Source organism: Emys orbicularis, chromosome 8, assembly GCF_028017835.1.
Source record: "Emys orbicularis isolate rEmyOrb1 chromosome 8, rEmyOrb1.hap1, whole genome shotgun sequence".
Classification (NCBI taxonomy): Eukaryota; Metazoa; Chordata; order Testudines; family Emydidae; genus Emys; species Emys orbicularis.
This window is the reverse complement of record NC_088690.1, coordinates 2275892-2302323: the sequence shown is the minus strand read 5'-3', so window position 1 is coordinate 2302323 and position 26432 is coordinate 2275892. Positions and strand designations below refer to the sequence as shown.

The following is a 26432-nucleotide window of genomic DNA, read 5'->3' as shown; positions in this document are numbered from 1 at the left end:
GCACCGGAGGATTTCGCTCTAGGGAGGGCAGGTTGCTATACAGGGACCGGGAGATCTTCCCAGCGGATTCTCTGCTGGGGCATCGGCCTGGGCTGCACTCCAAGCTCACGTAGAGAGGCGGCGTGTTGTGGGCGGTGCTTGTTTCAGGATGGGGGAGGGAGTGTAAATGTCTCGTCTGGAACGGGTGACAGGATTTTGAGCTCGGTCATTTACCTGAAGGTTACACCAATAACAATTCCCACGCTTACCCTTCTGCACCTCCCGCTCTAGCAGAGCAGGCTCTGGTCTGTAATGTTCCAGCAGCTCATCCTCACTGGGTGACCTTGGGCAAGTCTCTTTGCCACTCTGTGCCTCGGTTTCCCTCTCTGTAAAATATGGGTCAGGGTTCTTTGTCTAGTCGTGAGGCCTAGTGGATAGAGCACTGGACTGGGAGCCAGGAGACCTGGGCTCTATTCCCCGCTCTGCCACAAGCCGCTGGTGACCTTGGGCAAGTCGCTTCCCCACTCTGTGCCTCAGTTTCCCCTGTATCTGTACAATGGGGCTAATGATACTGGCCCCTCCTTCGTAAAGCGCTTTGAGATGGACTGAGGGAAAGCGCTAGAGGAGAGCTGGGCATTCTTCTGCCAGGATCTCGAAGCACTTCCCAGAGTGCTGATGTGCCCCTAGCATAGGGGGGAATTAGAGCGTCACATCACGCCCGGAGTCAGCGGACAAGCCTGGAGGACTTAGATAAGGATCTGCCTCTCAGGGGCATTGTGTAACTTCACGTGGGATGTCCCAAAAGGGCTCTCAGCCCCTGGGATGATGCTTGAGAAGACAAGGGCAGCTTTGGGCTGCGATCGTTGGTTCTCCGGGGCCCGTTCGGCCCGGCCCTGGCTCTCCCCAGAGCCTGGCAGCAGGTGGATTCAGGAGGCAGGTGTCAGACCACCGGAAAGGTCCCTGTCCAGCAGTGTGCGCTCGCTCCCCACCCCGCCCTCGCTCGTCCTAGCCCGGCTCCAGTCCCCCACCCTCCCCGCCCATGCTCTGTGCTGCAGGGCTGCCAGAGAGAGTGCCCAGTGGGGGGAACATTCCTCCCCGAGGAGCTGTTCCTGCCTGCCAGCAACCCAGACATTTGGGTTTTAACAGTGAAATTAGTTTTAAAAGTGCAAATACGTGAGAGGCTGGTAGGGTTAGAGTGAGCCAATCCCCACTCAGCGCTCCCTCCCCTCACACTGTCTACATGCCCCCAGCCTGCCGCTTGAGCTGCCCCCTGCTAGCCCAGCCCTGCCGGTGCCCCTCACTCCCGACCCGCAGCCCTTGCTAGCCCAGCCCTACCCCCCCCCAGCCCTGCCGGTGCCCCTCACTCCCTACCCGCAGCCCCCTGCTAGCCTAGCCCTGCCCCCCCCCCCAGCTCTGCCAGTGCCCCTCACTCCCGACCCGCAGCCCCCTGCTAGCCCAGCCCTGGGCTCCCCCCAGCTCCGCTGGTGCCCCTCACTCCCGACCCGCAGCCCCCTGCTAGCCCAGCCCTGGGCTCCCCCCAGCTCCGCCGGTGCCCCTCACTCCCGACCCGCAGCCCCCTGCTAGCCCAGCCTGGCTCCCCCCATCCCAGCTCTGCCGGTGCCCCTCACTCCCGACCCGCAGCCCCCTGCTAGCCCAGCCTGGCTCCCCCCATCCCAGCTCTGCCAGTGCCCCTCACTCCCGACCCACAGCCCCCGGCTATTCCAGCCTGGCTCCCCCCATCCCAGCTCTGCCGGTGCCCCTCACTCCCGACCCGCAGCCCCCTGCTAGCCCAGCCTGGCTCCCCCCATCCCAGCTCTGCCGGTGCCCCTCACTCCCGACCCGCAGCCCCCGGCTATTCCAGCCTGGCTCCCCCCATCCCAGCTCTGCCGGTGCCCCTCACTCCCGACCCGCAGCCCCCTTCTAGCCCAGCCTGGCTCCCCTCACCCCAGCTCGGCCGGTGCCCCTCACTCCCGACCCGCAGCCCCCGGCTATTCCAGCCTAGCTCCCCCCATCCCAGCTCTGCCGGTGCCCCTCACTCCCGACCCGCAGCCCCCTGCTATTCCAGCCTGGCTCCCCCCATCCCAGCTCTGCCGGTGCCCCTCACTCCCGACCCGCAGCCCCCTGCTAGCCCAGCCTGGCTCCCCCCATCCCAGCTCTGCCAGTGCCCCTCACTCCCGACCCACAGCCCCCGGCTATTCCAGCCTGGCTCCCCCCATCCCAGCTCTGCCGGTGCCCCTCACTCCCTACCCGCAGCCCCCTGCTAGCCTAGCCCTGCCCCCCCCCCCAGCTCTGCCAGTGCCCCTCACTCCCGACCCGCAGCCCCCTGCTAGCCCAGCCCTGGGCTCCCCCCAGCTCCGCCGGTGCCCCTCACTCCCGACCCGCAGCCCCCTGCTAGCCCAGCCTGGCTCCCCCCATCCCAGCTCTGCCAGTGCCCCTCACTCCCGACCCACAGCCCCCGGCTATTCCAGCCTGGCTCCCCCCATCCCAGCTCTGCCGGTGCCCCTCACTCCCGACCCGCAGCCCCCTGCTAGCCCAGCCTGGCTCCCCCCATCCCAGCTCTGCCGGTGCCCCTCACTCCCGACCCGCAGCCCCCGGCTATTCCAGCCTGGCTCCCCCCATCCCAGCTCTGCCGGTGCCCCTCACTCCCGACCCGCAGCCCCCTGCTGTTGCAGTCCTTGACCTGCCACAAAGTTCCATTGATGCATCTGTTCTGACCCGTAAAACCCCGGCTGCTGTTTCCCAGGCTGCTCTTGAGCGGAGGCTGGGAGCGGGCTCGGTTCGGCTCCTCTGGGTGATCGTTTTCAGAGCAGGCAAACGCGGACTGTGCTGAGAGTCGCCCAGCGTGTCACCAAGTCAGAGCAGACCTGGGTGGCAGAACTTGAATCCGGAGGGGGAGGGAAGGCAAGTGATGGCTCCAGGGCGCCAGGCAGAAATCTAGGCCAGAGGCCCTTAATCCCCCTTCCCCCGCGGTGCAGCAGGCACCAGCCCTCCCACCCAGCGGGAGTGCGGGGAGAGACCGGCCCCTGTTCCCTGGCCGGGAATCCCTAGTGTCAGCAGAGTGGGGCTCGTCCGAGACCGTGGTGCTGAGCACTAGTGCAAGAGCTGGGCAGAGCTGGAGATACGTGCGACACAAGTGAAAAGCTGCTGTTCTGAGCCCCGCCCAGAGACGCCGCTGTGTGTGCGTGTGGTGTGCACACGCTGGGGGGTTCTCGTTTCCAAGGCCTGAGAGATGGGGTGTCCCCAGAGACTTCCCTCCCTTTGCGCTGACGCTTCCGTCGCAAGCGACCCGCATGGGGGCTGCGCGAGGGCCAGAAACCCCAATTTTAATGGCTGTTCTTCAGGCCTGGGGAGCCGAGGCCGGCCCGGGGGTGAAGGGGGGCAGGCCATGCAGGCTTTGAGCTGGCCTCTGGAAGCTCAGGCGGGACGGCAGGGGGAAAGCCCTGCCCAAGTTTAACAGCAGACCCACTTTTGCCTTTAATGAGACTCGTTTGCGAGGTCTGAAGGCAAGGCTGTGTCAGCGAAGGACACGGGCTTTAAAGCTGCCCCCGTTCACCCCATGAGAAACAAGGGAGAGGTGCGGGGAGGGGAGTAGCAACCAACCGGAGAGACTCGGCTGCAATTTAACTAGTTTCCTTCCCCGGGAGCTCCTGACAAGTCCCCCTCGATGGCCAGACAGGAATTCATAAGAATAAGATAATTAGGATGTCTCAAAGCTGCGACCCTCAGCGGAGTCCTTGGATTAATCTGGTTTTTCCCTTAAAGACATCGGTAACTACAATCTTTGTTTCTTTCCTTTTCTCTCCCCTGCCCTCCCCCCCCCCCCGTCTGTCTCTGTATCTCCTGTCAAACCGTTGCAGACGTAAATGACAAAGAAATCAGAAAGAGAGATCAATGCAGTCCAAATTAGCACTTGGAGATAGACTGTGCTGGAGATGTCAGAGCCTGACCCCTGTTGATCTGCCAGCCTCCACCGGTGATATTATGCAAATTGCATCTATCTGGCAGAGCCCACTCCAAGGAATAATGGTGCAGGGTCGCGCGCGTGTGTGTGTGTGTTTGGGAAGGGGAGATATTTGGGGGCTGATTGACAGGAAGGATAAGGTGATGCACTGGATTCATTTGTGCTCCTGGGCGGATTAAGAATCAAAGTCCAGATAAGAGATAACGAAACTTCATTTTGCTTTTATTTTATTCCTTATTTCCCACAGACACACACAAACCAGTGTTTCCCCCCCCCCCCCCAAAAACAAACAAACCCCAAACCCTCTCTGCTCTTATCCTCAAGTCATTACCACCGCTGGCAGTTTGCGGGGAGAGACAACGTTGGAGAAGGAAAGCAACCAAAAAAAAAAAAAACCCAGCTGCTTAAAAGCCAGCTGTAATGGGAGCCCGGATAATAGAAATCTCAAATGACGGTGATCGCCTTGTTAAGAAGTTTGAAAATACTGCCAGATTGCCCTTAATGAGAGAAATATGGCTGTTAGTTAGTGAAGGAGGAGGGAATGGACCTTGTTTCAAGTTCTGTAGCTCACGCATCAAAGAGGTACCGGCTGTTTCATTTCAAAATCCTGCTCCTCTGCCTGATATTAAAAATAGTTGTTAAAGGCTTTGACTTGCAGGATGATTCCTTTGGCTTCCTACTCTCCCTCCACCTCCCCCAAAAGACTTGGCTAGGAGAGAACTTCTGTTTTAAAAAAAAGAAAGTTTGTGGTGGGTGCGGTGGGATTATGCTGCAAACAGGTTATTGCACAGGCGCATGGAAGGATTTCTCTCCCAGTCGTCAAGCACATGTGCTGTTCCGTTGGGATACAGTCACCTTCTGCAACATGCCTGTGACCGTGGAGCCATGGTCTTGCCATTCTGGGACCAACCCGGAGTGCCCATGCACCCCCCCAGCCAGGCGGTACTGTACGCGGTTACCAGCAGCCATGTGGTTCAGCTCCTGCGGACGCGTTTGCCAGCATGCCAGTGTGGGAGGGTTGCTGGATATAGCTTATTTACAGCCCTGTGTTTGCGAAAAGCTGGTGGATACAGATCAGCAGTAGTGGCGCCGTACTTGGGTCACCTGCCTCCGTGTGGGACTGCCGGGCTCTCGTATCACTGCAGCGCCCGCGTGGGTCTTTCCGTGCCTGTGCCAGGGCTCGTGACACATCCTTCCTCCCCTTCCCACGGAGCAACTGGGGGGCCTGGATCCCTTCCCTCTCCGTTGGTGGCAGGACAAGGTTTGCCGGTGCCGTGCTGCGCCGGCGCCTTTCCACACGGTCACGCAGAATTCCTGCAGTCAAACTCGGGACCTAAACTAGATCCCCCCAGCTGGGGGCAGGGCTAAGGAGAGATGTCTGGGTCTCAGACCCACAGCATCCGAGCAGCTCTGCTCTAGAGTCGCTGCTCTGTGACAGCTGCTGTCGCCGGGCACGCGCCTTTTCCTCTCCGTTTCCTTCGCACCCATCCAAGGGATTGGCAGAACTAATGGGGACAGAAAGGAGCCCGGGGAGAGCGGCCAGTCCCCCCGCCAGGGCGAGCTGCTGGGGAAAAGGCCTGACGGCTGCCCCTCGGCACAGAGAGCAGACGGTCCCCTCCCGCCTGCTTCGGGGCACCTAGGAAGTGAGCCTCCATTCTGGAGGACTCGATACGCAGCCAGCCGAGCCTCGGCCCTGTGGGCTCCCTGGCAGCCAGTGCCTAGGGCTGACGTGCCTCGTTCGTTTGTCCCCCCGGGCTAGGGTCCCACTGGAGCCTTTCCACCTCTCGCACCGTCTCCACCCCGCAGGGCTGTGGGGAGAAGAGCGAGACCCCGCAGGGAGGGAAGTCGGGGCAGCTGCAATCTCATCAGGACTCTGCCCAGTCCCCCCGGGCTTGGTCTAGGACCAGCCGCGGCATCCTGTGCTAGGCCGGGCGAGGGGGGAGCTGGACAGCTGCAAGGCGGGTGCAGGGAAGGAGCCGGGTCAGAGTTCGGCTCCAGCCATTCGGCCACCCAGAGTGGATGAGGCCAGATCCCATCAGATCCCTGTTTGTGCAGAGTGGGTGCATGGCACGGCGTGGCTGGGCCAGCACTGCGCGTTAACTCTGCTCCAGATCTGGACCCTGGCTTGAGCGCAGCTGGGCAGGGAAAGGGAGCTGTGGGAGTGGGGTGAAACTGCTGTTATGAGCCAGCCAAAGTCCCCATCTTCACCCACCCAAGTCCTGTCCTAAAGTCCTGGACGGTCTCTGTCCTGGGAGCCTGTCTGCAAAGCTCTTTGTTTCTGTTAAGACCTACCACAAACAGCTGCATCTCTTTGCCGTCTCTAGCCGCTGGGAGATGCCGATGCCGTTGTGCTGGAGGAGAACCTAGCTTGTAAGGGAAACGGCAGCAGTTCAGTGGTGACCCAGCCCAGAAGGGCTCTGGCTGCAGCACACCAGCCCCCACCCCTCGTTAAGAGCTAACGGGCACCTCTGTTCTGCTTCGCTGTGACCCGTGACTTGTTGCCAGCCTGCTGCACTGCACTGTCATTCCCCTCGTTCACCGGACTCGCTCCCCTGGAACGGGAGGGCTGTGTTAATTGGTTTAAGCATCGCTGCCCCCTGTCCTGAATGGCCTGGTGAAGATAATGAACTTTCAGCATGTTAATAGCCAGCAGCGGGAGCGCAGGGCCGGTGCCGATGGGCACAGAGCCCCTTGGAAGGGCGATCGGTGTCACGTCTCTGCCTCCTGAGTTCTTAAAGCATCAAATCCCAGCCAGAGGCGCCCCGGCAGCAAAGCGGCTGCCGGCCCCCCAAGCATCAGGCTGTGTTTGCTGTGGCCCCTTCCACTCTCCAGGTGGGTGCTGGCAGGGCCTCGCGCCTCCCCAGCCTCTCAGAGCAATTGGAGCCCCTTGTACCGATACGGGAGGTGTTGGCCAGCCGCTGGCTTGTCCCTTTTCACCACGTGCCAGGCACGTCTGGCTCCCGTGAGACGAGCCCAGAGAGGACGTCCCCATGCAGCGCTGGGGTAGGCACAGGGCTCCTGGCTACAGACTCATTGGGTGAGTCACGCTCCACCTCCGGGCCTCAGTTTCACCACCTGTAGAATGGAGACAAAGATGTATGGAGATATGCCTATCTCACAGAGCTGGAAGGGACCCTGAAAGGTCATTGAGTCCAGCCCTCTGCCTTCACTAGCAGGACCAAGTACTGATTTTTTTACCCCCCGATCCCTAAATGGCCCCCTCAAGGATTGAACTCACAACCGTGGGTTTAGCAGGCCAATGCTCAAACCACTGAGCTATCCCTCCCGATAGGAACAAGGGAATGGCCAGGCTGGATCAGAGCTGGGGTCCATGTCCCTGCTTCGGGGGACGGTGTGGGAGCTCCACGGGAGCAGATGTGGGATAATCTGCCCCCCACGTGGATCTCATCCTAATCCCTGGTCAAGATGGTTTTAAACAAAGAGCTACAAGAATGATTCCAGGTCTGCAAATCCTGCCCTGTGGTGAAAGGCTTCAGAAGCAAAGTCTATTGAGTGTATCCAAGATAAGGTTAAGAGGTGACTTAATCCCACTCTACAAGTAGGACCTGGCAGGAGAGAGGGCTCTTGACTCTAGCACTAAAGGGCAGTCTGAGAGCCAGTGGCCGGAAGCTGAAACTCTCACACCCAGACTAGAAATCAGGCCCGATGTTCAGCAGTGAGAGTGAATAACCAGTGGAACATCTCGCCCAGGGAAGCCCTGGATTCTCCTGTCTTTAGGGCGAGACTGGCCATGCTGTAGGGGCTCGCGGCAGGAATCGGGGTTCTTAGCCCTGTTATCCTCCGGGGCTCAGACTAGACGGTCATAATGGTCCCTTCCGATCTTAACCTCTCCACCAAAGCCCTGAAGTGTGAGGTTTCCATCCCTTCCAATACTCCGTGTCAGCATTAGCTACTGTCACTCTGGGTATTCTTGTTATCCATAGAAACATCCCATCCCTCTTTTTGAATCTCGCTGGGTTCTTCGCCTCAGTGCCATCATGTGGGGGTGAGTTCCAAAGGGTAATTCCATGTTGCGGGGAAGTATTTCTCTTTCTCAGTTCTGAACATCCCACCTTTCGATTTCTCTGAGACACGCAGGCCTTCCAAGGGCTTGTGGGTCAGTTCCTCGACTCCTGTAAAGTGCTGTGAGATCTCCAATGAGACTGGCGAGGGGGGGGCAGTGTATTATCCACAACTCTGCAGGTCGGTGCCTCTTCCCAGGCAGTTAGAATGAATGCGGCTAGATGGCAGATGACAGAGGCGCTGGTAGAGGGCAGGGCTCCGTGGCGCTGGGCACTGCATGGACATGCAGGGAGGGACCGTCTCTGCCCTAAACAGACCACAGGCGGGCGGGGAAGCCGTGCCCAAGGTCAGCGTAAATCCGCGTTACTCTGTGGCCTTCAGTGAAGCGCAACTGCTCAGCCCCAGCTGAGGATCTGCCCCTCGGTTCGTGGTCTCAGCTCAGGGACTGGTTCTGGGGTTCCTCGGACCAAAGACGATGATTGCTTGGAGCCGGAGGCGTCATGCTGGCCGTGGGCGGCGCCTGCGCTTGGGCTGGCCGTGCCGTTCTGGAGGCTGCCCGAGACCCGAGCGGCGACGCAGCGGGCGTTTGGTAGGCCGACCCCCCCTGCCCTTCGCAGGCCCCTACCTGGTCCCTGCCCTCCATGGCATTGGCCGACGCGTGCCTGGAATGCACGTCCGCTGCTGGGGACGTCGACAGGGCTAACGGGACACCAGCTCCATTTCCCCAGCCCGCCCCCGTCGCCAACTTTGCTGACCAACGCTGCCACTCTCCCGCCTGCGCGGCCTCCTCCCTGGGCCATGGGATCGTTTCTTGTGGCTGCCATTTAATCGTGCTTCGTGGCGCCGGCACCGAGCCGAGCTGGGCCGGGAAATGGCTCCGGGCCCCTTCCCAGCAGTGCCCCATCTGTGCCCAGAACGCCGCTCCCTGACACGTGGGAATTAGCACAATTTGCAGTGACAGTGCTAGCCCCAAACAGGGCTCGTTTGTGGAGTAGCAGTTCCCCGGGGCCATTCCCTGGGCTTGAAGTGGGAACCAGCGGCTTTGCAGGCGATTAGCACTCTATTAGCACGTTGGTGCTGACAGCAGCCTGCAGTGCGAGCCAGCTGGGACCTGCCCCCACGGGAGAGGAAAGCAAAGGGGGAGCTGAAATAATCTTCCCAACAGCCCCTTCCCCGGAGGCCAGGACTCCTCTGGCTTCAGAGACTTCATCAGCTGTCGGGGAAATCCTCTGGGGGGGGCAGCGTAGCCCGGTGGTTCCCAGCGTAGGGGCCGGGGTTGCTAGTGGTATGGACGGAAAAGCAAAGGCCCCTGCCTGCCTTGCCACGCAGCCCAGTTTCAAAGCTGGGTCAGCCCGACCAGCTTCTAGTCCAGCCGGGTCCTCAAAACCTCATGCTCGCCTGGTGCTGCGTCCACACTAGGTGAGGGGTAGCTAAGGCGGGGGGACACCGAGTGTGGACAAGGCAGATGCAGTGTGAACACGTTAGCGAGTCGAGGGTCCTAGTGCAGGCCTGGCTTTGTCCTGGCGGTGGGAGGGAAACCCGAGTGCGCACGAGGCATGCTGGAGGTCAGGGTGGAGCTTCTGGAGGAACTTGGTCTGTAACCCATGTGAAACTCCAGACCCCTCGTCTCCACTAGGACTGTGCCTGGCCGGAGCTGCCTGGAGCTGAGAACGCCCCTAGGCAGGCGCAGTCTCGGCCTGCCTGGGGCTGGCTCTTCGGCACAGCTTGATCCATCCCCACGGAAACCCAGCTGGCAGGGAGGGGAAGTGGGCCTGAACCGGAGCAATAGCACTGCTAACTCGGGGCTCTCAGGGCACTGAAAAACCTGCCTGGGCCTGGCAGCCCCACTCCGCACCCAGCAGGTAGCTGAGCTCCCGCAGCCAGTCGGGTCAGAACCCAACCAGCTGGAGAGCTCTTGCTCGGAGTCACTGGCTAGACGGGCTCCCTGGCGGGCCCCCCAAGAGTGACTCATTTCAGAATACCCGACGGGGGGAACGGAAACCCACTCTCCTGCCTGCTGTTCAGAGAGCAGCAAATTAATGACTTGTTTGTATCCAGGGGACTGAAAGTTTGGCAGCCTGGCTGGCTGCAGTCCCCAGGAACCCCTCTCCCAGATACACCTCTCTCCATAAACCAACTTCGAGAGAGACATTGCAGATGGGCCTTCATGCCTCGGTACAGAGCAGGCTCCTAATGAGAAGAATCTGGCTGCTAGTTAGCAGAGGGGTGGGTCCTGTGGGCTCAAATGAGATAGTTAAACGGCGCTGATTGAAGGTGGAGGTGAGAGGGCAGCACAATTACGCTCGGTAGCATCAAGGCCCCGTTTGATAGGGGAGTTCTAAGCGCCCAGCCAGTGTCAGTAGTTTAGCTGAGTTTTTTGTGGTCCCGAGACAGGAAGGATAAAAACTCTGGGAATGAGTTGTTACTATTATTATAAAGTGGGGTTTTTTAAACCACCACTTCACCCCCCCCCCTTTAACTGTTTCCTGATCGTTCTAGTTTAAGCTTCTTCAAGGACAAAGCAAGGCCCTGCCTTCCCCAGGAGAGCGGCTCTGCGTTTTCTCCTGCGCTGGGGACGTGGGATACGCACGCAGCATCAGCTCACTTCTCTGATTACAGATCAGGAGAGCAATTAGTGGTTCACATTATGCCAGGGCAAACTTTGTCTCAGAAACAGGGCTTAAGGGTTGCAAGAGAACCTAATCGCCTGGTGCTGTCCCTGCTAGAACAGCCTGTTGGCTGCTCCGCCTGTTTACAGGGGGTGCCTCAGGCCTTTCTGTAACAGCAGCACCTCTTCGCTGAGCCGCAGGACGCATCCCCAAATGGACCCGGCACATGCACCTCTACCACAGCCACACAACCTGCTCCCACGGTACCTGTCTGTCTCCTCTCCTTCCCTACTGCCCCGTCTTCTCACCTAGGCATGCCCCTGCGTGTACCCTGGGGCGTCCCTCCCTGCCGCCCGCTCCTGCCGGCTCCAGCCGCAGCTGCGCACGGGTTTGCTAGGCCAAGCACAAAGTGCCAAGAGCCCCACCCGGAGCAAAGGCAGAAGGTGCCCTCCCCTCCCCCTCTGAACGGCCCATCTTCCTAATCAGATCTGTAGCCAAAGCCCACGTTTCCCTCCCTTGCCTGTGAGCCGAGTGACAATCTCCGTTATTTACTCTAATGGATCTCGGTTTGAAATGTTAATTCCTCCCTGAAGAAAATGTCTTTTCAAGATGAGTTGCCCGTCAACATGTTGAGCAGATCCGTCTGGGTCAGAATGGGCGGGGGCCGGTTTTTGTACCTGCCCCACCCCCTGCTTCCGGAGCACTCCTATCCGAGCCAGAAAGGAGCCATTGGGGGAAACAGCCCCCAGGAAGGGCAGCTCCGGGGGGGAGCGAGCCGGCTGCAGGCCCCTTGGACCAGCCGGCTCCCCGACACCGTCCAGGTGCAGGGCTGGCAGCACCGGTGCCTGCTGCCTGGAGTCAACGTCATGGGGTTCGCGTGGGTGGATCGAGCCGCGTGCGGCTCACAGGGCTGACAGACATGGTACATGGACCTGTGCTGGGGTGGCTGTCAAGGACCCGTTCCCTGCCTGCAGAGGGGGGTCCCCGGGTCTGGGAAGGGCCTTGGGCACGTCACATGCACTGTCCTCTCATGCTCCCTTCTTGGGTCTTTCGTTTCAGACACTCGGTTGGAGTTAGTGGTGTCTGGTTGGAGTTCAGGTCTGAGGGCCGCCCGCGGTTGTCTGGATGCTGACTGGCCTCCCTGGCAGTTGGGCTGGCCCAGGCTCGGACCAGGCCCCTGCCTCCCCTAGGAGAGACCTGCGGGGCTACGCCTGAGCCCTGAGGAGCACCCCACTCCCCTTTGCGCACTCAGGCCCCCGCTGGAAGCCGCTCTCGCTCGTCTGTTGCCTGCAGGAGCTGCTGCTAGGACTCGGCGCCGCTCCCATTTGGGTCGGTGGGTCCGACCTGGCGCCGTTTGCCTGTGATCTTCCCACGGGATGGCTGCTCCGAGCATCACGTGCCATGTAGCTGGGGGAGGGGGGACGTCTGAGTGGGACTCGGCCCCAGCCTTCCCCACGCCCAGGTGTGTCGTCCTAGGCGATCCCTGCATGGAGAGACCTGCAAGGCAGAGAGCAGCATGTGCTGGGGCGGGGGCCTGTCCCGGCCGGGGACTGAATCCCATGTGCTGACGGGTGGCCCTGGAAGGGGACAGAAGGAGCGAGGCGCCCGGGTGGAGCTGTGTGCGGGCACAGGGCTGCAGGGGCGGGGTGGCTGCGGGTTTGGGCTTGATGTGTGGGTTGGAAGCTCGCCGATCTCCCTGCGTCCTGCCTGCTTCCAGCTGGCGCGCTCAGCCCTGGGCATACGACTGGCAACGGCGTATGGTCTAATGGACCCGCTCTTAGCAGCACCCAGCCCTCCCCTGGTGGGGGTGGATCAGCTGGAGCCTCTCCCACAGGGGGACCCACTGCCCCGGCGTACGACAGAGCTAGTGGATCCAGCCTCTGGGGAGCACGTTCTCCCGGGCGGGCTGCCTGCCAGTGCCAGCCGTCGCTCCCAGCCCGGCCCTGGGCCTGTGTCAGCATGTGGGGCTGTTTAGCTGGGCTAATGCCTGGCGTCGAACCCTGCGCACGCCTCTGAGTGTCCCAGGGGCGCCTTCCTTGCGGTCGCTCGACCCTTCCTCCGGTCCCGAGCCTCCTGGGCCGCGCTTGGTAACGGGATCCCTGCCAGCTTTGCGGGCGCTGCGGCGGGGCCCTGGCTAGGGATGCAGAGTGAGGTGCTGACTGAGCCCTGGGACCTGGTGGATCCTAGTGAAGGTGACCAGTGCAAACCCCCCAGCTTCCGGCTGTGCCGGGGCAAGCGGGCTGGAGCCGGGTGATGGGAGGGAAGACCCCGGGAGGGCTGGCAGCCCAAACGGTTGGGGGGGGGGGTTACCTACCTGTAGCCTCCTGCCCAGGGGCAACGAGAGGAGCCATTGAGTGGACTTGCTGCCTGTGCTCGCTGGGTTGTAGCCGGAGCGTGTCCGGGGGGGAAGTCAATAGCTAAGAGCAGCGCTGGGCTGGGCTGGGGCTTTGGTGTCACTGGGGTTGAGCATGTGCCTCTCAAACGCTGCCCGCTGCCACCCCGGCTCTGCGCCTGCTGCCCGAGGGAGACCCAGCGCCACGCTCCCTCGGCCAGGGCTCCTGCACTGCCTGGGAGTGAGGGGGGGGGCACTGCGCCCCGCACGGGGGCTGTCCCAGCTCTTCGCCTCCTCCCCCTCACCCCCCAGGGAAGTGGGCTGCAAGCTTCTGCTCTGTGATGCCTTTTCACCCTGCCTGGGCCACACGGGTCTGCTGCCCCCCTGGAGGGGCACATGGGTCTGCTCCGGTCACCAGGGCCCGCGTTTCAGCATCCCACCAGCAGGAGGCAGCCAGGCCCTGGGCGACTCAGGCAATGCCCCTGCTCCCTGGGGGTGCCCTGCTTTCTGGCTGTGGTTCTTTCGTTCTGTTCTCAGGGCTATCGGGGCGTGTTCCCCAGTAACAAGCAAACAGGGTGTCTCCCATCGCCCGGGGACGGGGGCTGCGCTCCATGCGGCTGCCCAGGAAGGCCTGGTCAGAGAAGAGCACGGTGCCCTGCAGGACGAGGGCCTCGGCTTGGGCCGGCCCTGGCCCCTGTGCACACCACCCTGGCCATTGTTCCTGGGTGCCGGGGGAGGTCCTGTCCTGTGCCCCGGGCCCTGGCCATCTGGAGCCAGGACCTCCCACTGACTGGCATGGCGGGCGAGCAGGGTGCCGGGTGAGGGCTGCCTGGGGTGTCCGGCGCTAGCTGCGGTTAGCTCAGTGCCAGCTCTGCCTACCCCTGATGCCCAGCGGGGAGGTGGCGACGGCACGTGCGATTAAAGCCGTGCTTAGAACCGTCTGACTGGGGGCGCTGAGCCCCCACCGCTCCCCTGACTTTAGTGGGGCTGGCAGGAAAGCCCACGTTGCCCCCGGGCCGGGTTTGCAGCTGCAGCGTAGCGCAGAGCCGGGGTGCAGGAGCTGTGCTGCGAGCCAGGGACTCCCCGTCTCTGTGGTGGGGGTGAGGGTCTCTGCCCGGTGCTCTGAGCCGCTGGGCTGTGTGTGGCCTGTATCCAGGGGTGGCCCAAGCAGCTGTCTCTGTCCTCCCACACAGCCCGGCCCCGCAGCCACATGCAGATGGCTCTGCTCGGTCACATTAGCGACTGCCGTGGCCCCTTGCCACCCCGGCTGCAATTAGGGTTTGATTGATTGTCCCCGAGCCGGGGTCTCCCGCCCGGCCTGGCGGAAGGGACCTGCCTGCGCCGAGGCAGCCAGCGCCCACTGTGCGGTGTCGAACAACAATTTCTAATCTCGCTCGGCACGGAGGGCGGTGGGTGGGGAGAGGAATTGGAGATAAATGTTAGCTCATTTCTTAAGTAATTAGTTACCTCCTCATCCCCGGGTTGTAATTGTGAACAAGCTGTAATGTTTAATTAGTGTGTAAATGAAACCCCAATTTCATAATGGCTGCGGTGACAGCGCTAAGTGAGCTGGGCACAGACGGGCCGCATTGTTTCAGCGGGAGATGAAGCTGTCGCCCAGCAAGCCGAGCGTCTCTGGGAGAAAATGGAAATGATAAACGAAGTGAGGCTAATTAGCAAAATCATACAGGCCCCACTGATGGTTCTCATCAAGGGGAGGTAATGAAGCGGGCGGGCCGAACGGAGAGGGGATTAATTGGAGCTGATTCCTGCATACTGGGAAATGCAGGGAGAGAGGCCAAGGCACAAACTTTCTGCTTTGCTTTTCTCCTGCTGCCCAGCCGCGGCGGGGCCCGGCTCTCTGGGGTGCCCAGCGCGGCGGGGGCTGGTGTCCTGGTGCAAAGGGGATGGGCTGGCTCTGAAATGACCCGGATCTGAGTCCGAGCCCCAAGCAGTCAGAGCCGGCTCCGAAGTACAGACCTGGGGAGCTGCAGATAAAGGTAGCTTCAGGAGGTCCATTGTCCTGGAGTGGGGGGGAGGGGGTTGGGGGGGCTCCGGTGGGCAGGCACATCACTCTCCATGGGGCAGGGGGGCTGTGTGGGGCTCCAGTGGGCAGGGGCAGCACTTTCCATGGGGCGGGGCACCAGGTGGGGCTCCGGTGGGCAGGGGCGTTGCTCTCCATGGGGCAGGGAGCCGGGTGTGTCACACTCCATGGGGCGGGGGGGCCAGGCGGGGCTCTGGTGGCCGGGGGTGTCACACTCCATGGGGCGGGGTCCTGAGCCCCCCATGACTCAGCGTCGGAGTTTGCAGCGGGCGGTGGGATAGAGTCAGCGCTGGTTGATTGTCGCCCGCCTGCTAAGAAATGCCCTTTCGGCTGAGCCTGGCGCGTCCCCCAGCGTGCTCCATTGCTGCTGACATTTCTGGGAGTGCTCGGACCCGCCAGCTCCCCGTGGCGGGGTCTAGGTCCGAGTCAGCCCCACCTGCTGCGCAGTCTGTTCTGTGCCCCCACCCGCCCAAACGGAGGGAGGAGAATAAACCTCTGGGGTTTGCTTGGCTTCCTTTGGGGGGGGCAGAGCCTGTCTGCGCTCAGTCCAGCGGTTACAGTCTGGGGGGGCTGGATTCTAGTCCCACCTCTGCCTCCCCGTGACTCGGTTTCCCCTGTACTGTGGCAGCGATCTCTTTGTGGTCAGGGCCAGTGTAACCAGGTTTGCACTGTGTGCAGATAGTCACTTTTAACTCCCGCCCCCCAACTCCTCTGCTGCCCCCACCCTCCCCGCCCCCCGGGCTGGGTAATGAAAGATTTCCCCAGGCCGCCGAGGCCTGTGCAGAGGGGCTAAGGAATATTATTTATTCAGTTGTTTACAGAAGCGTTTGATCAGGAACAGTTCTTCACTGCCAGCCCGTTGTGTATTATTCATTGCAATAATCTCCGCAGATTGTGATAAACTGTAACAGCACTGGGGCAGCGCACACCCAGCTCGGCTGCCGCTGCGCCCGGCTCTAAAATATCGGCAGCTGCAATCATAAATCTCCATTTCCAAGTGTGCCTATTGCACGGGGAGTTATAGTTGGACTAATGATTACTTCTCTGTCTTATTTTTCATGTTGCAACCGAGTAATAAATTTTTAAGAACAGCCCGGGCAGAGCGTTAGCACAGCTTGGTGTCTTCCTTTCAGTAGGAGCCGCTCGCTCGCTCGCGCGCGCCGCAGAAACCTCGCTGGCGGTGGAACTCAGCCTGGATGTGAGTGGCGGCAGTAGCATTGTAGAAAACGCGATGAGGGATGCGTGGGTACAGAAGCTGCCTGGCCTAGTGGGGACAGGGAAGCAGGAGATGTGGGTTCTGTTCCCCGCTCTGCGGCCTTGGGGAAGGAACAGCCCTGCTCTGTGCCTCAGTTTCCCCCTGCCCCACTGGCCCGGTGAGTTGCTTTGCTGCATTAGTTGTTGTCAGTAAAGCTCTCGGAGATCCTGTGATGGACGGTGCCAGAGAAGAGCTGCAGGTGGGGGGGTGTAATTTATTAATGGGTAGCACTGGGGTCCATCCCAATGGGGAGGAGCCGTTCCCACATCCCACCCCGCCGGGGAAGGGGCTTTCCCAGCAGGTGGGGGTGTGTGGCTAGAGCCATGTTGAAGCTGAAGTGGCCTGGCCCAGTAACTGGCCCAGCGACTCTCTGGAATTTGTCAGCCGTGAAGCGTGGCTCCCCGGGGCTGGGAGGGGGGGGGCCCGATCTCTGCCAGACGTGGGGTGCAGGGACCATGTCTTGGCGTTTCTCGCCGCTCCGAGATCTACGACGGGAGGCGTCTGATGGATGCCTCCGTTCAGAGACTTGACAGCGTGATGTACAGGGAGCCTACAGACATATAGATTTTCAAAGTGGCCACTTGGAGCATAATTATAAATATCCAGCCCCTTTACATAGTAAATTGCTGCCAATAAAAGCGAGGCTCCGGGGGCTGAAATCCTGGCTTCCCAACTTCCTTAACCAAGGAACTTTGGGGAGATCCCTCGCCTTTGCCAGGAGGGGACCGGCACCCTGGGGTGGGCGCGTCCCCATGGACCAGTCCCCACAACAGCTGCCCCTCCACTGTTCGTTTTCCCCACCGGGGAGCCGCTCCCAGGGTCTGTTGATGTGGCCCAGTGCTCTCCTGCTCATTTGCATTAGCACATTTCAACCTGATTTTAACTCCTTCCGAATGAGTGACTCCGGTTCCAGATCAGAGCGCGGGCAGGGCCGGGGCTTTGTCCAGACGGCATGGCTAGCGGGCGTGGGGCACAGGGTGGAGCAGCGGGCGGGGGCCCTGGGCATGGCTGCTGCAGAGTTCTGGTGCTTAGGCCCATTCTGGGGGCCGGGGGTCTGGCACAGTGAGTGCTGTGTCGGGGGGGGGGGGCTGCTTGGCAGCGTGGCACATCCCAGCATTCGGGGGGCCTGAGCAGCCAGCAGGGGCTGGGGCGGGGTGGGGGGGAGCTGCAGCATTCTACCTTGTCCTCCTGCGCAGAAAAGCTTTGTGTCGGCGGGAAGTCTCTGCCCTGCAGAGCAAGCCTGCTGCAGCCCCGAGCCATCCCCCTGCCGGCCTCTGGGACCCCCACGCGGGCGGCAGGCTCTGGGTCTCGGTGCAGTTGTGCCCAGCTGGTGGCTTAGTTCAGGCTCGGAGTGTGGCTGGCAGCTGTTCCGCTAGGCCAGGTGGATGCTGGGGACCAGGCCCCGGTTGAGATGCAGGCACGGTCCGGTTAGAGCGTCACGGCCCTAGCTCAGCTTGCCCTCCTCGCTGCTGTCGGGGCCTCTGGTGCCCGCAGAGTCCGGGCGTCCTGGGCGGGCTGCCCTGGGCCGGGGGCTGGCTCCTGGCCCTCCCAGTAACACAGCCTGCACCCGCCTCCACACCCACACGGTGCCCCCTGCTGCCCTGGGCCGGGGGCTGGCTCCTGGCCCTCCCAGTAACACGGCCTGCACCCGCCTCCACACCCACACGGTGCCCCCTGCTGCCCTGGCCCTCCCAGTGCATTCTGGGGGTCCAGAAGTGATGGGAGGGTCCTGTAAAAAACTAGTATGTGACCATGAAATTAAAGACGGTCTCATAACTCATTTGCGTTAATTTCGGCGTGCTTGGGTTGTGTGTAATCTCCCAGGGTTCTAAAAACACAGAAATTCCTTCCTGTGGCATCCCCGGGAGTCCCAGAGCAGATGCACTGTCCAGACTTCGATCCCTTGAGCAGCTGATAGCAGTAGTAGGCTGGCATCCTCTGGGGACCAGCATTAGAGGTGGATGGGACGCTTCGCCCGCGGGTGCTGACAGCCGAGTGGGTGAGACTTGGGGATCTTGCGTTCCATTCCAGGCTCTGGAGGGGAGTGAGCTCGACTTTTCTGCTCATTCCCCCCAAGCTGGGTTCCTGCCCCGTCCTGGCTAGCCCCACAGGTAGGGGGCGCTAGAGCTTCTCAAAGAAAAGGTCAACGTCATTTTTTTTTTAACGGGGGCCAAACGTATTTCTTACCAGCCTCATTCGCCGAAACGGCTTTGCTGTTTTGTCTGAAATTAAAGAACAAACGGAGCTGAGGCAGACCCCTTGCCTGGGCGAGTTCAGCCGGAACTGTTAAATTTTGGCAAAGCTGTAAGCAGCTGAAAACAGTGTCTTACAGTGGAGAGCATTAGATAACCTCGGCATTAGTCTGCGTTGCTCCCAGGCCCATCGGTAATGCGCATACACCTCCACAGGACTGGGGGCAGCGGGAATGTCAGGGTCCTGTTCCACCTGTCCTGCGGGGAGCACGTCGTGCGTCACAGCATGTTACGTTCGCGCCCGAAACGTTGATTCGCGTTGCTCGAAGGTCCTAGCCAAGGTGCGGTTTGCCCGGCCTAGCACTGCAGTCATTCGGCTGCTGCGTTAATTCCGCCCCTGAACACGGCTCCTACAGACTGTTGGCTTTAACCAAACACCAGCGACGGGTTTGTTGCTGCAGAAATGTGGTCATGAAGCTGGGAGCGCGGGTCTGACCTGAAAGCGATTGAGTGATAGATGCAAGTAATTTTAAAGCTGCAGCTGCCAACGGGAGAGAAATCTTGCATCTGAGGAGTGTCAATAATTTAAACAAACAAGTGAAGTCAGGTAAAAGCGCTATCCCGTGTCACACGGCTGAATGCAGAACAGGGCACTGCTCCTCAGTCCCTTGTGCTGTGGCTCTTCCGTTAAAGAGCTCAGGGCTGAAATAAGGAACGAAAAGGGCCAACCTTGCCGCTGACCCTGTGGAAAATGAGCTCACGTTCTGAGTCACTGCATCCTACTTAGCTTGCATAAGTGCTGAAGGAAGGAAGGTCATAGAGGGGAAACTGAGGCACAGAGAGGTGACGCAGCCTAGCGAAGGGCCCACAGAGTCACCGACAGAGCCAGGAATAGAGCCCTGGTCTCCTGAGTCCCTGGGCAGTGCCCCCTGGCCACCCTGCCTCCCCGCCTCCCCATGGGCTGCTGCCCGAGCCCCTGGCCTTACCGCGTCTCCTCCCCGTCCCATGTGGGACACGGGCTGGGGCGAGCGGGCTCTGGCTGCCGCAGCCAGTGCCCCATGTCTCCCTGAGCCGCTGGATGGCAGCAAGCGCTCCGGCTAATGCTAGAGCAATTTGTACAAAGGTAAAACCCCCTGAACACCGGGACTTAGATCTGACTGGGACCAAGAGGTCCCTGATTATCACAGTGCTTAGCGGGTACCGCGGCAGGGAACCATCGAGATGTCAATGCTGACTAGGTGACCTAGAGACCAAACTCCCATTAACATGCATGAGTTGTGTGTCTAAATCCCCATGTCCGCTGTGAAAATCTGTGCGTGGAGAATGCTTGTGCGTGAGCGGGGATAGGTGTGCACCTGCATGCGTGTGTGTGCGTGCATGTGGGTGGCAGGTGCACACACACGTGTCCTGCCCCCTGTGGAGCTCAGTGAAGTCTCTAGTTGTGCCTGCCAGGCTGGGCGGTGATGCCGTGTATCTGTATGTGTAGCAAACCCATGGCAGTCGCTTGCGGGCCAGACCCTGGGCTAGGCCAGCAGAGCCGTTAGTCCGGGAAGGTTCACGACCCGACTTCCCAGGCCGTGCCTGCACCGCCAGCCAGGAGGGACTCCCGCTCGCGGACACGTACGCAGACCCCCAGGGCTCGAAGGGACTGCCAGGGCCAGCCAGTCTGACCCCCTGCCACAGTGCAGGCGTTGTGGTGTCTGGGCCAGCCCTCGCACCAGACCCTCACAGAGCTCGCACAAGTGTAAATAGCCGGGCAGCCGCAGAGAGGCCTGGCTGAGCCGTGCCAAGTACGTAGCCCCCCCGGGGAGACCTTCCTGCACCCAACACCCACCTCTTGTGCGTGGAGGTTAAAAACCCTGCGGCACCTTTTGTAATGGTGGGTTCCCCACGGCTTCATTTATTATGAAAGAGGGGCCGGGGCTCAGCCAATTGTTTTACATTCATAACTGATGCAGCAAGACCAGCGGTGCCAGGGCTGCGACCTGCCAGGCCCAGAGGTCACGGGGCTCTGAACTGCCAAGCCCAGAAGCGCCAGGGCTAGGAACTGCCAGGCCCAGAGGTGCCGGGCTCTGAACTGCCAAGCCCGGAGGTGCCGGGCTCTGAACTGCCAGGCCCAGAAGCGCCAGGGCTAGGAACTGCCAGGCCCAGAGGTGCCGGGCTCTGAACCGCCAGGCCCAGAGGTGCTGGGCTCTGAACCGCCAGGCCCAGAGGTGCCGGGGCGCTGAACTGCCAAGCCCAGCGGTGCCGGGCTCTGAACTGCCAGGCCCAGCGGCGCCGGGGCTCTGAACCGCCAGGCCCAGGGGTGCCGGGCTCTGAACCGCCAGGCCCAGGGGTGCCGGGCTCTGAACCGCCAGGCCCAGGGGTGCTGGGCTCTGAACCGCCAGGCCCAGAGGTGCCGGGCTCTGAACCGCCAGGCCCAGAGGTGCCGGGGCGCTGAACTGCCAAGCCCAGCGGTGCCGGGCTCTGAACTGCCAGGCCCAGCGGTGCCGGGCTCTGAACCGCCAGGCCCAGAGGTGCCGGGGCGCTGAACTGCCAAGCCCAGCGGTGCCGGGCTCTGAACTGCCAGGCCCAGCGGTGCCGGGCTCTGAACTGCCAGGCCCAGAGGTGTCGGGGCTCTGAACGGCCAAGCCCAGAGGTGTCGGGGCTCTGAACTGCCAGGCCCAGCGGTGCCGGGCTCTGAACCGCCAGGCCCAGAGGTGCCGGGCTCTGAACCGCCAGGCCCGGAGATGCCGGGCTCTGAACCGCCAGGCCCAGAGGTGCTGGGCTCTGAACCGCCAGGCCCAGCGGTGCCGGGGCCCTGAACTTCCAGGCCCGGAGGTGCCGGGGCTCAGCCCTGCCTCGCTCGGCCGTTCCTCAGGGAAGCCAGCTTCCCTGCAGGCCGCGTGGCTTTAGCAGATCAAATGGAGAACTGCAGGGCCTTTGCCAGAGCTTACTTGTTCTCCCAAAGAGCCATGTTACTGAATACAGACTAATCCGTGCTCCACGGCCAGCCGCGGGTCTCCTGTCGCCCAGCGCTGCTAACCCCGCTGCCAGCGGAGCCACCCGAGAGCTCTCGTTAGCCTGTTAGCCAGGAGGGGCACACGCAAGCCCCCCACACGCGGCAAAGGACGCAGGGCCGCACAGGGCCTCTCTGAGCGGCTCGAATGTAGCTGTCCTCTGCACTCCCTGTGTGGGGTGGGGTCCCCCTCCCCAGCCATGTAAATAGGGGTCCTGGAGCTGAGCGCGTGGTCAGCGCAGCGGTGTCTGTGCTGGCGGCAATCCCTTGTGTGGGAAGGGAGGTTTGCTAACCTTACCCGCTTAGTGAACGTGGGCAAAGCCTCCCTCGGGGCCGGCAAAGTCCAGATCCCGTGAGCTCCGTGCGCCACCCCCCTTAATGAGAGCTTCCAGGGCAGGTCCCCCTAGCTAGCTGGCCTGGCTGCAAAGAAACACTTCTCCCAGTCCGTAAATCCAAGGGGGCCCGTTCCCGGCCCACGCTGCCTTCGCTCGCCCGCTGGCCGCAGCACCGCGACACACGGCTCCCGAGGACCGGAGTGCCGAGCTGCAGGCTCTGCCGGGCGTGTCATCGAGCGCTGCCCTCTCTGCCGTGGATTGAAAGCTCAGTGTCGTGGGCAGGGGCTCAGGTGGGACTCGGCCCCGCAGCTGCTGGGCAGTTGTTCCATTCCCCGAGCCCCCCGCTCAAAGGGACACTGTGAGGGCTCGGACCCCTTAGGAAGGGAGCCCCCGCCCCTTCCCTGCTAGCACTGACAAGCTTCCCCTGTGAAGGGCTCCCTGGAACGGACAAGCCGCCGTCTGCAGTGACTGCGCAGGCCTAGCCCGGGGGAGCTGTGGCTTGGGTGGGATCGTCGTTGTTCTTTGCATTGCCAGCGCCTAGGAGTCCCGGTCGCAAGCAGGCCCCACTGTGCAAGGCGCTGTACAAACACAGCTCTGCCCATGAGCAGACCCACATCCTGGCCCCACACTGTGATTCCCCTGCTGGCTGAGGGGATGGGGGCATGCGCCATGGATTTCACACCGCTCCATTCGGTAGCACGTTGGGCTGCTGGCTGTGGCTCTGCTAACAGGGCTGGGGGCTGTGCCCTCCGCCTGCCGGCCCCACGGCATGGGCCAGCTGCGTTCCCAGGGGGCTGGCCCCACCCCTGCCTGTTCCCCGTTAGCGATATGCCAGTCGGTGAAGCAGAGGACTCGTTGGGAGAGGGCTGCTGCCCGAGCCCCTGGCCTTACTGCGTCTCCTCCCCGTCCCACGTGGGACCCGGGCTAGGATGGCAGCAAGCGCTCCGGCTAACGCTGGGGGCTGCTCACTTCCCTGCTTGCTCGGCAGGAGGGGCCGCAGGACACACCTGGGGGGGCAGCCCAGCTCTGCAGTAACAGTGGGGCTGGGGCGCGGGGTTGGGGGGCAGGGGCAGAGCTGGGTGAGGCTGGGCATGGCATAGCGGGGGGTGGGTATGAGAACAAAGGGGCTGGGGCAGAGCTGTGGGGGGGGGGGCGGGCCTGGCATAGCTGTGGGGGGGCGGGTATGAGAACAGAGAGGGTAGGGGCAGGGCTGGGGGGGTATGAGAACGGAGGGGCAGGGGCAGAGCTGCCTGCTGTGATGCCCCGACAGGCCAGGCCTGAGGCGTGCCAGCTGCCCTGTGCTGGGGACGCCCACCCAGTCCCTGTGCTGCCCACCACACCCCCTTGCCCCATAACAGGCCATTCACCCGTCCCCCCAGCCAGCCAGCCAGCCAGCCAGGTGTGAGGGCAGGCGCCTGCTTGTGGCTCTCCCCAGCTGAGCCCCGCCCAGCGCCCCCTGGCTCCGTGCGCCGGAGAGGCCCCGTTTCACGTCTCTCGGTTTAGTTCCCGTGCCCGGCCGGCTCGACGCAGCGCGCTCCAGCCAGCATCCCAGGCAGCGGTATTCGTCCTCATTACTAATTGAAGGAGGCAGGAGTCATTGGTGGATGGTGGGGGAGCCGGTATGATGAACGGCCCCTGTCCCTGCGCCGGGGACGCATGCTGGGTGCTACCTGTTAACCAAACCTACGAACACATCCATCGGCGGGGAGAGCGGCCGCGTGGTCGGGCCGTTAATAGGGATTGCTGGGAGCGCCCTGCGGTGCCGGCCGGGGGGGCAGCCATCTGTACGGGGCTGGAGCAAACAAGGGGATGGGAAGCATTCATCACCCTGCTCCTCCCGAAGGCTGCACCGCGCCGGCTTTTCAGCACACAGCACCTGCCCCCGGGCAGCGCCCGGCCTGGCGACTCGCACTGCGCTGGGCCGGGGCTGGGCACCTGCCAGGGAGCCTGGGACGGCGTTTCCAGGGGCGGCCTGCAGAGCGTGTGCCCTTTCCTGCCCCCCGGGATGGCGAGCAAGGGGCTGGGTTTGCCTAGGAATCTCTGGCGTTGCTGGAGCACTTGGGGGAGATCCTGGGGAGGTTTGCTGGGAGCTGGCCAGAGGGGGCGGGGAGCGGGGGGCCAACTCTTTAACCAGGTCTTTGGCATGCCAGCCCCTCCCACTCCCCGGCTCGAGCATAGGCCCAGCCCCTCTGGGGTGGCTGTAGTGGGAGCACTAGTGTAGACAGGGATCAGGCGCTTTCCCCACCATTGTCAAGCCTGCTCTCCCCAGGGTTAAACCTGCCTGCCCCGGGAGCCCCTGCTGCACTAGGGAGAACGCCTGGGAGCCTCAGCCTGCGGCCGCTGGCTCACTCAGAACACCAGGCGCGTGGGCTTATGCATGCAGTGCACAGACCGGGGTCCGGGCTCACCCCTGGGCACGCCGGGACCTGGCTCCTACCTCTGCAGCGGGCTAGGCACCCACTTCCCTTGGTGAACCCAGCCTCGAGGGGCACCGGCAGAGCTGGGAGGGAGCTTTGGGGCATCCCGGCCTAGGCTAGCGGGGGCTGCGGGTCGGGAGTGAGGGGCACCCCCTTGCTGGGGATGGGGAGCCCAGGGCTGGGCTAGTGGGGGGCTGCAGGTCGGCTGCAGGTGCTGTGGATCCAGGCAGTGTGATGTTTTAGTGTGAAAACTTCCAGCCAGCCCGTGTGAGGCGTGTTCGCTGCTGGGCTTTAGGGACCATTGAATTGGTCTGTCAGACAGAGCCAGCCCCGGTGGGGGGAGCGCAGGGCGAGGAGGCTTCGCCCTGAGCAGCGTGCCCCTGGTGAGCACGGCGTGATCCCAAGGGGAGGCGCCCGTGCCCAGAGCACAATGACACCGTGCGGGGTCGCTGGGGGTCCGAGGTGCCACAGGCCAGGCCACGCCAACAACACTGGGGGCAGGATCATCCCCTGCCATCGGGGGCAGGTGCCACAGGCAGGGTGAGTGGTGCCCCCCTCCTCCCAGCCTGGGCCCCCACCCCGTGCTGATGGTATCTGGTCCCAGGCCGTGGCAGAGGGTCTGTGGGTTGCGCCCCGGCTGCTGCCTGCCTGCACCGAGCCGCTCGCTGTCGTGTGCTGTCTGGGCTGAGCGAGCGACTCGGCCGCCGGGGGCGTCTCCTCCCCCCCCCCCCCCATGACATTTGAATAACCCCCCTGCGCCCCGCACGTGGCCGGGCTCTGCTCGCTATCACATCGACTCCATCTTATCGCCGGCAATGGGATGATAACAAAGAATCCCTGGCTGGGAAGGGAGCGTGGAGCGAGCAGAGATTGAATGTCAGCGGCTCGTACCCCCGGGCGGCGGCTGCGAGAAGGCCACGTCCTTCTGGGTGACACACTCCGGCACGCTCCTGCCTGTCGAGCGCTTCCCTCCAGCCCCCAGGCGCCGGCTCGTGGGCGAGGGATCCCGCGTGGGCTGGCGCAGCTCTCCTGCACTGTCCCTGATCTCGGGCACAGGGCCCTGCCGCCTGGCACCTCGGCACAGCTGCAGGAGGAAACGTTTGGGACAGAGCTGGACGCAAGGAGCTCTGGCTCGCACAGCGGCCACAGAGTGGCATGGACCTCGTGACTGGCGGATCCGAGCCCGCCTGGCCTTTCCCCACGAGGGTGGGCACCTCCGCGGGAACCTAGGCTGCCGCAGGGGGCGGGGTGGGGTCAGTGGGGGGTGTTCTCCCCTCACAGTCAGTGCTGGGGGGCTCTGTGCTGGGGGGGCAGGGTGGGTCAGTGGGGGGGCTCCCCTCGCACTCGGTGCTGGCCCTGATGCCCCAGGGCAGCACTAGGGGGCGCTGTGTCACTGGCTTGCACGTCCTGGGTGGCTCGTGGTCGTTGTCGGGCTGCAGCCCAGGCTGTTCTCGGCACTGCACAAAGCACCATCGATCTCCTGGTGCTTTTCGCACGAGTCGGGTGTTAACCGGACGGCCTGGCCAGCTTCCCCGCCCTTCACGCCGGCCTGCCCGCCCCCCCCCAACCCCCTGCACCTCCCCCTCACACTGCACCGGTGCAGCCCCCAATCCTGAACGGTCAATCCCACCATGCCAGTACTGCCCCCCAGCTCTGCCGGTGCCCCTCACTCCCGACCCGCAGCCCCCTGCTAGCCCAGCCCTGGGTTCCCCACTCTCCCCCCCCAGCTCTGCCCCAGTGAGGTAGGTCTGTTATCTCTGCTTTACAAAGAAGGGCTCTCAGGCACGGAGAGGTGATGCGACTCCCCAGGGTCACGGAAGATGAAATCCCGCCCTGGCCACACTGCAGGCCGGGGAAGCAAGGCATCCTGCACGAGTCGCCATACAGGGAGATCTTCCCCTGCCCCCCGCGGTGCAGCCAGCCTCAGGCCTGGCGCCAGGGCGGGGGGAGTTTGGCTGGGCCAGGGCAGGGCAGCAGGCTCAGTGGGTGCTTGCCCTGCCCCGCCCCGCTCGCATTCCTTGCGGAGTCCCTGTGCCACGCCCGGCTACCTGGGCTCAGGGCTGGGGACAGGACTGGGCCGGGAGGGCTTGGGATCGGAGCCAGCATCACTGGTGCACGATTCCCAGCCCCCGGCCGGCGCTGCCGAGACCCACACGCCGCACAGGCTGTTTCTTGCGCTCGGTTTTTGTGGTTCTGCTTCACAACTCATTTTATCAGCTGTCAGTCGCCAAATGTCTTTTTTAAGGAGTAGGTTATAGCCACTAATGTACTGAATGCTACTGCACTG

General features: G+C 62.5%; 1 protein-coding gene across 2 annotated transcripts in view; it reads left to right on the top strand.

The window, feature by feature from the left end:
- ERI3 (ERI1 exoribonuclease family member 3) overlaps positions 1 to 26432 on the top strand; it is a 227623-nt gene that overhangs the window by 163699 nt on the left and 37492 nt on the right. The window contains exon 8 of one of the 2 annotated variants that reach the window (XM_065409401.1): positions 3837 to 4586. The exons of the other annotated variant lie outside the window; for it this stretch is intronic. Coding sequence (XP_065265473.1) covers positions 3837 to 3886 — 50 coding nt within the window. The 3' untranslated portion in view covers positions 3887 to 4586. Of the gene's footprint in view, positions 1 to 3836; positions 4587 to 26432 lie in introns of those variants that run through there. 2 annotated transcript variants of the gene reach the window in all.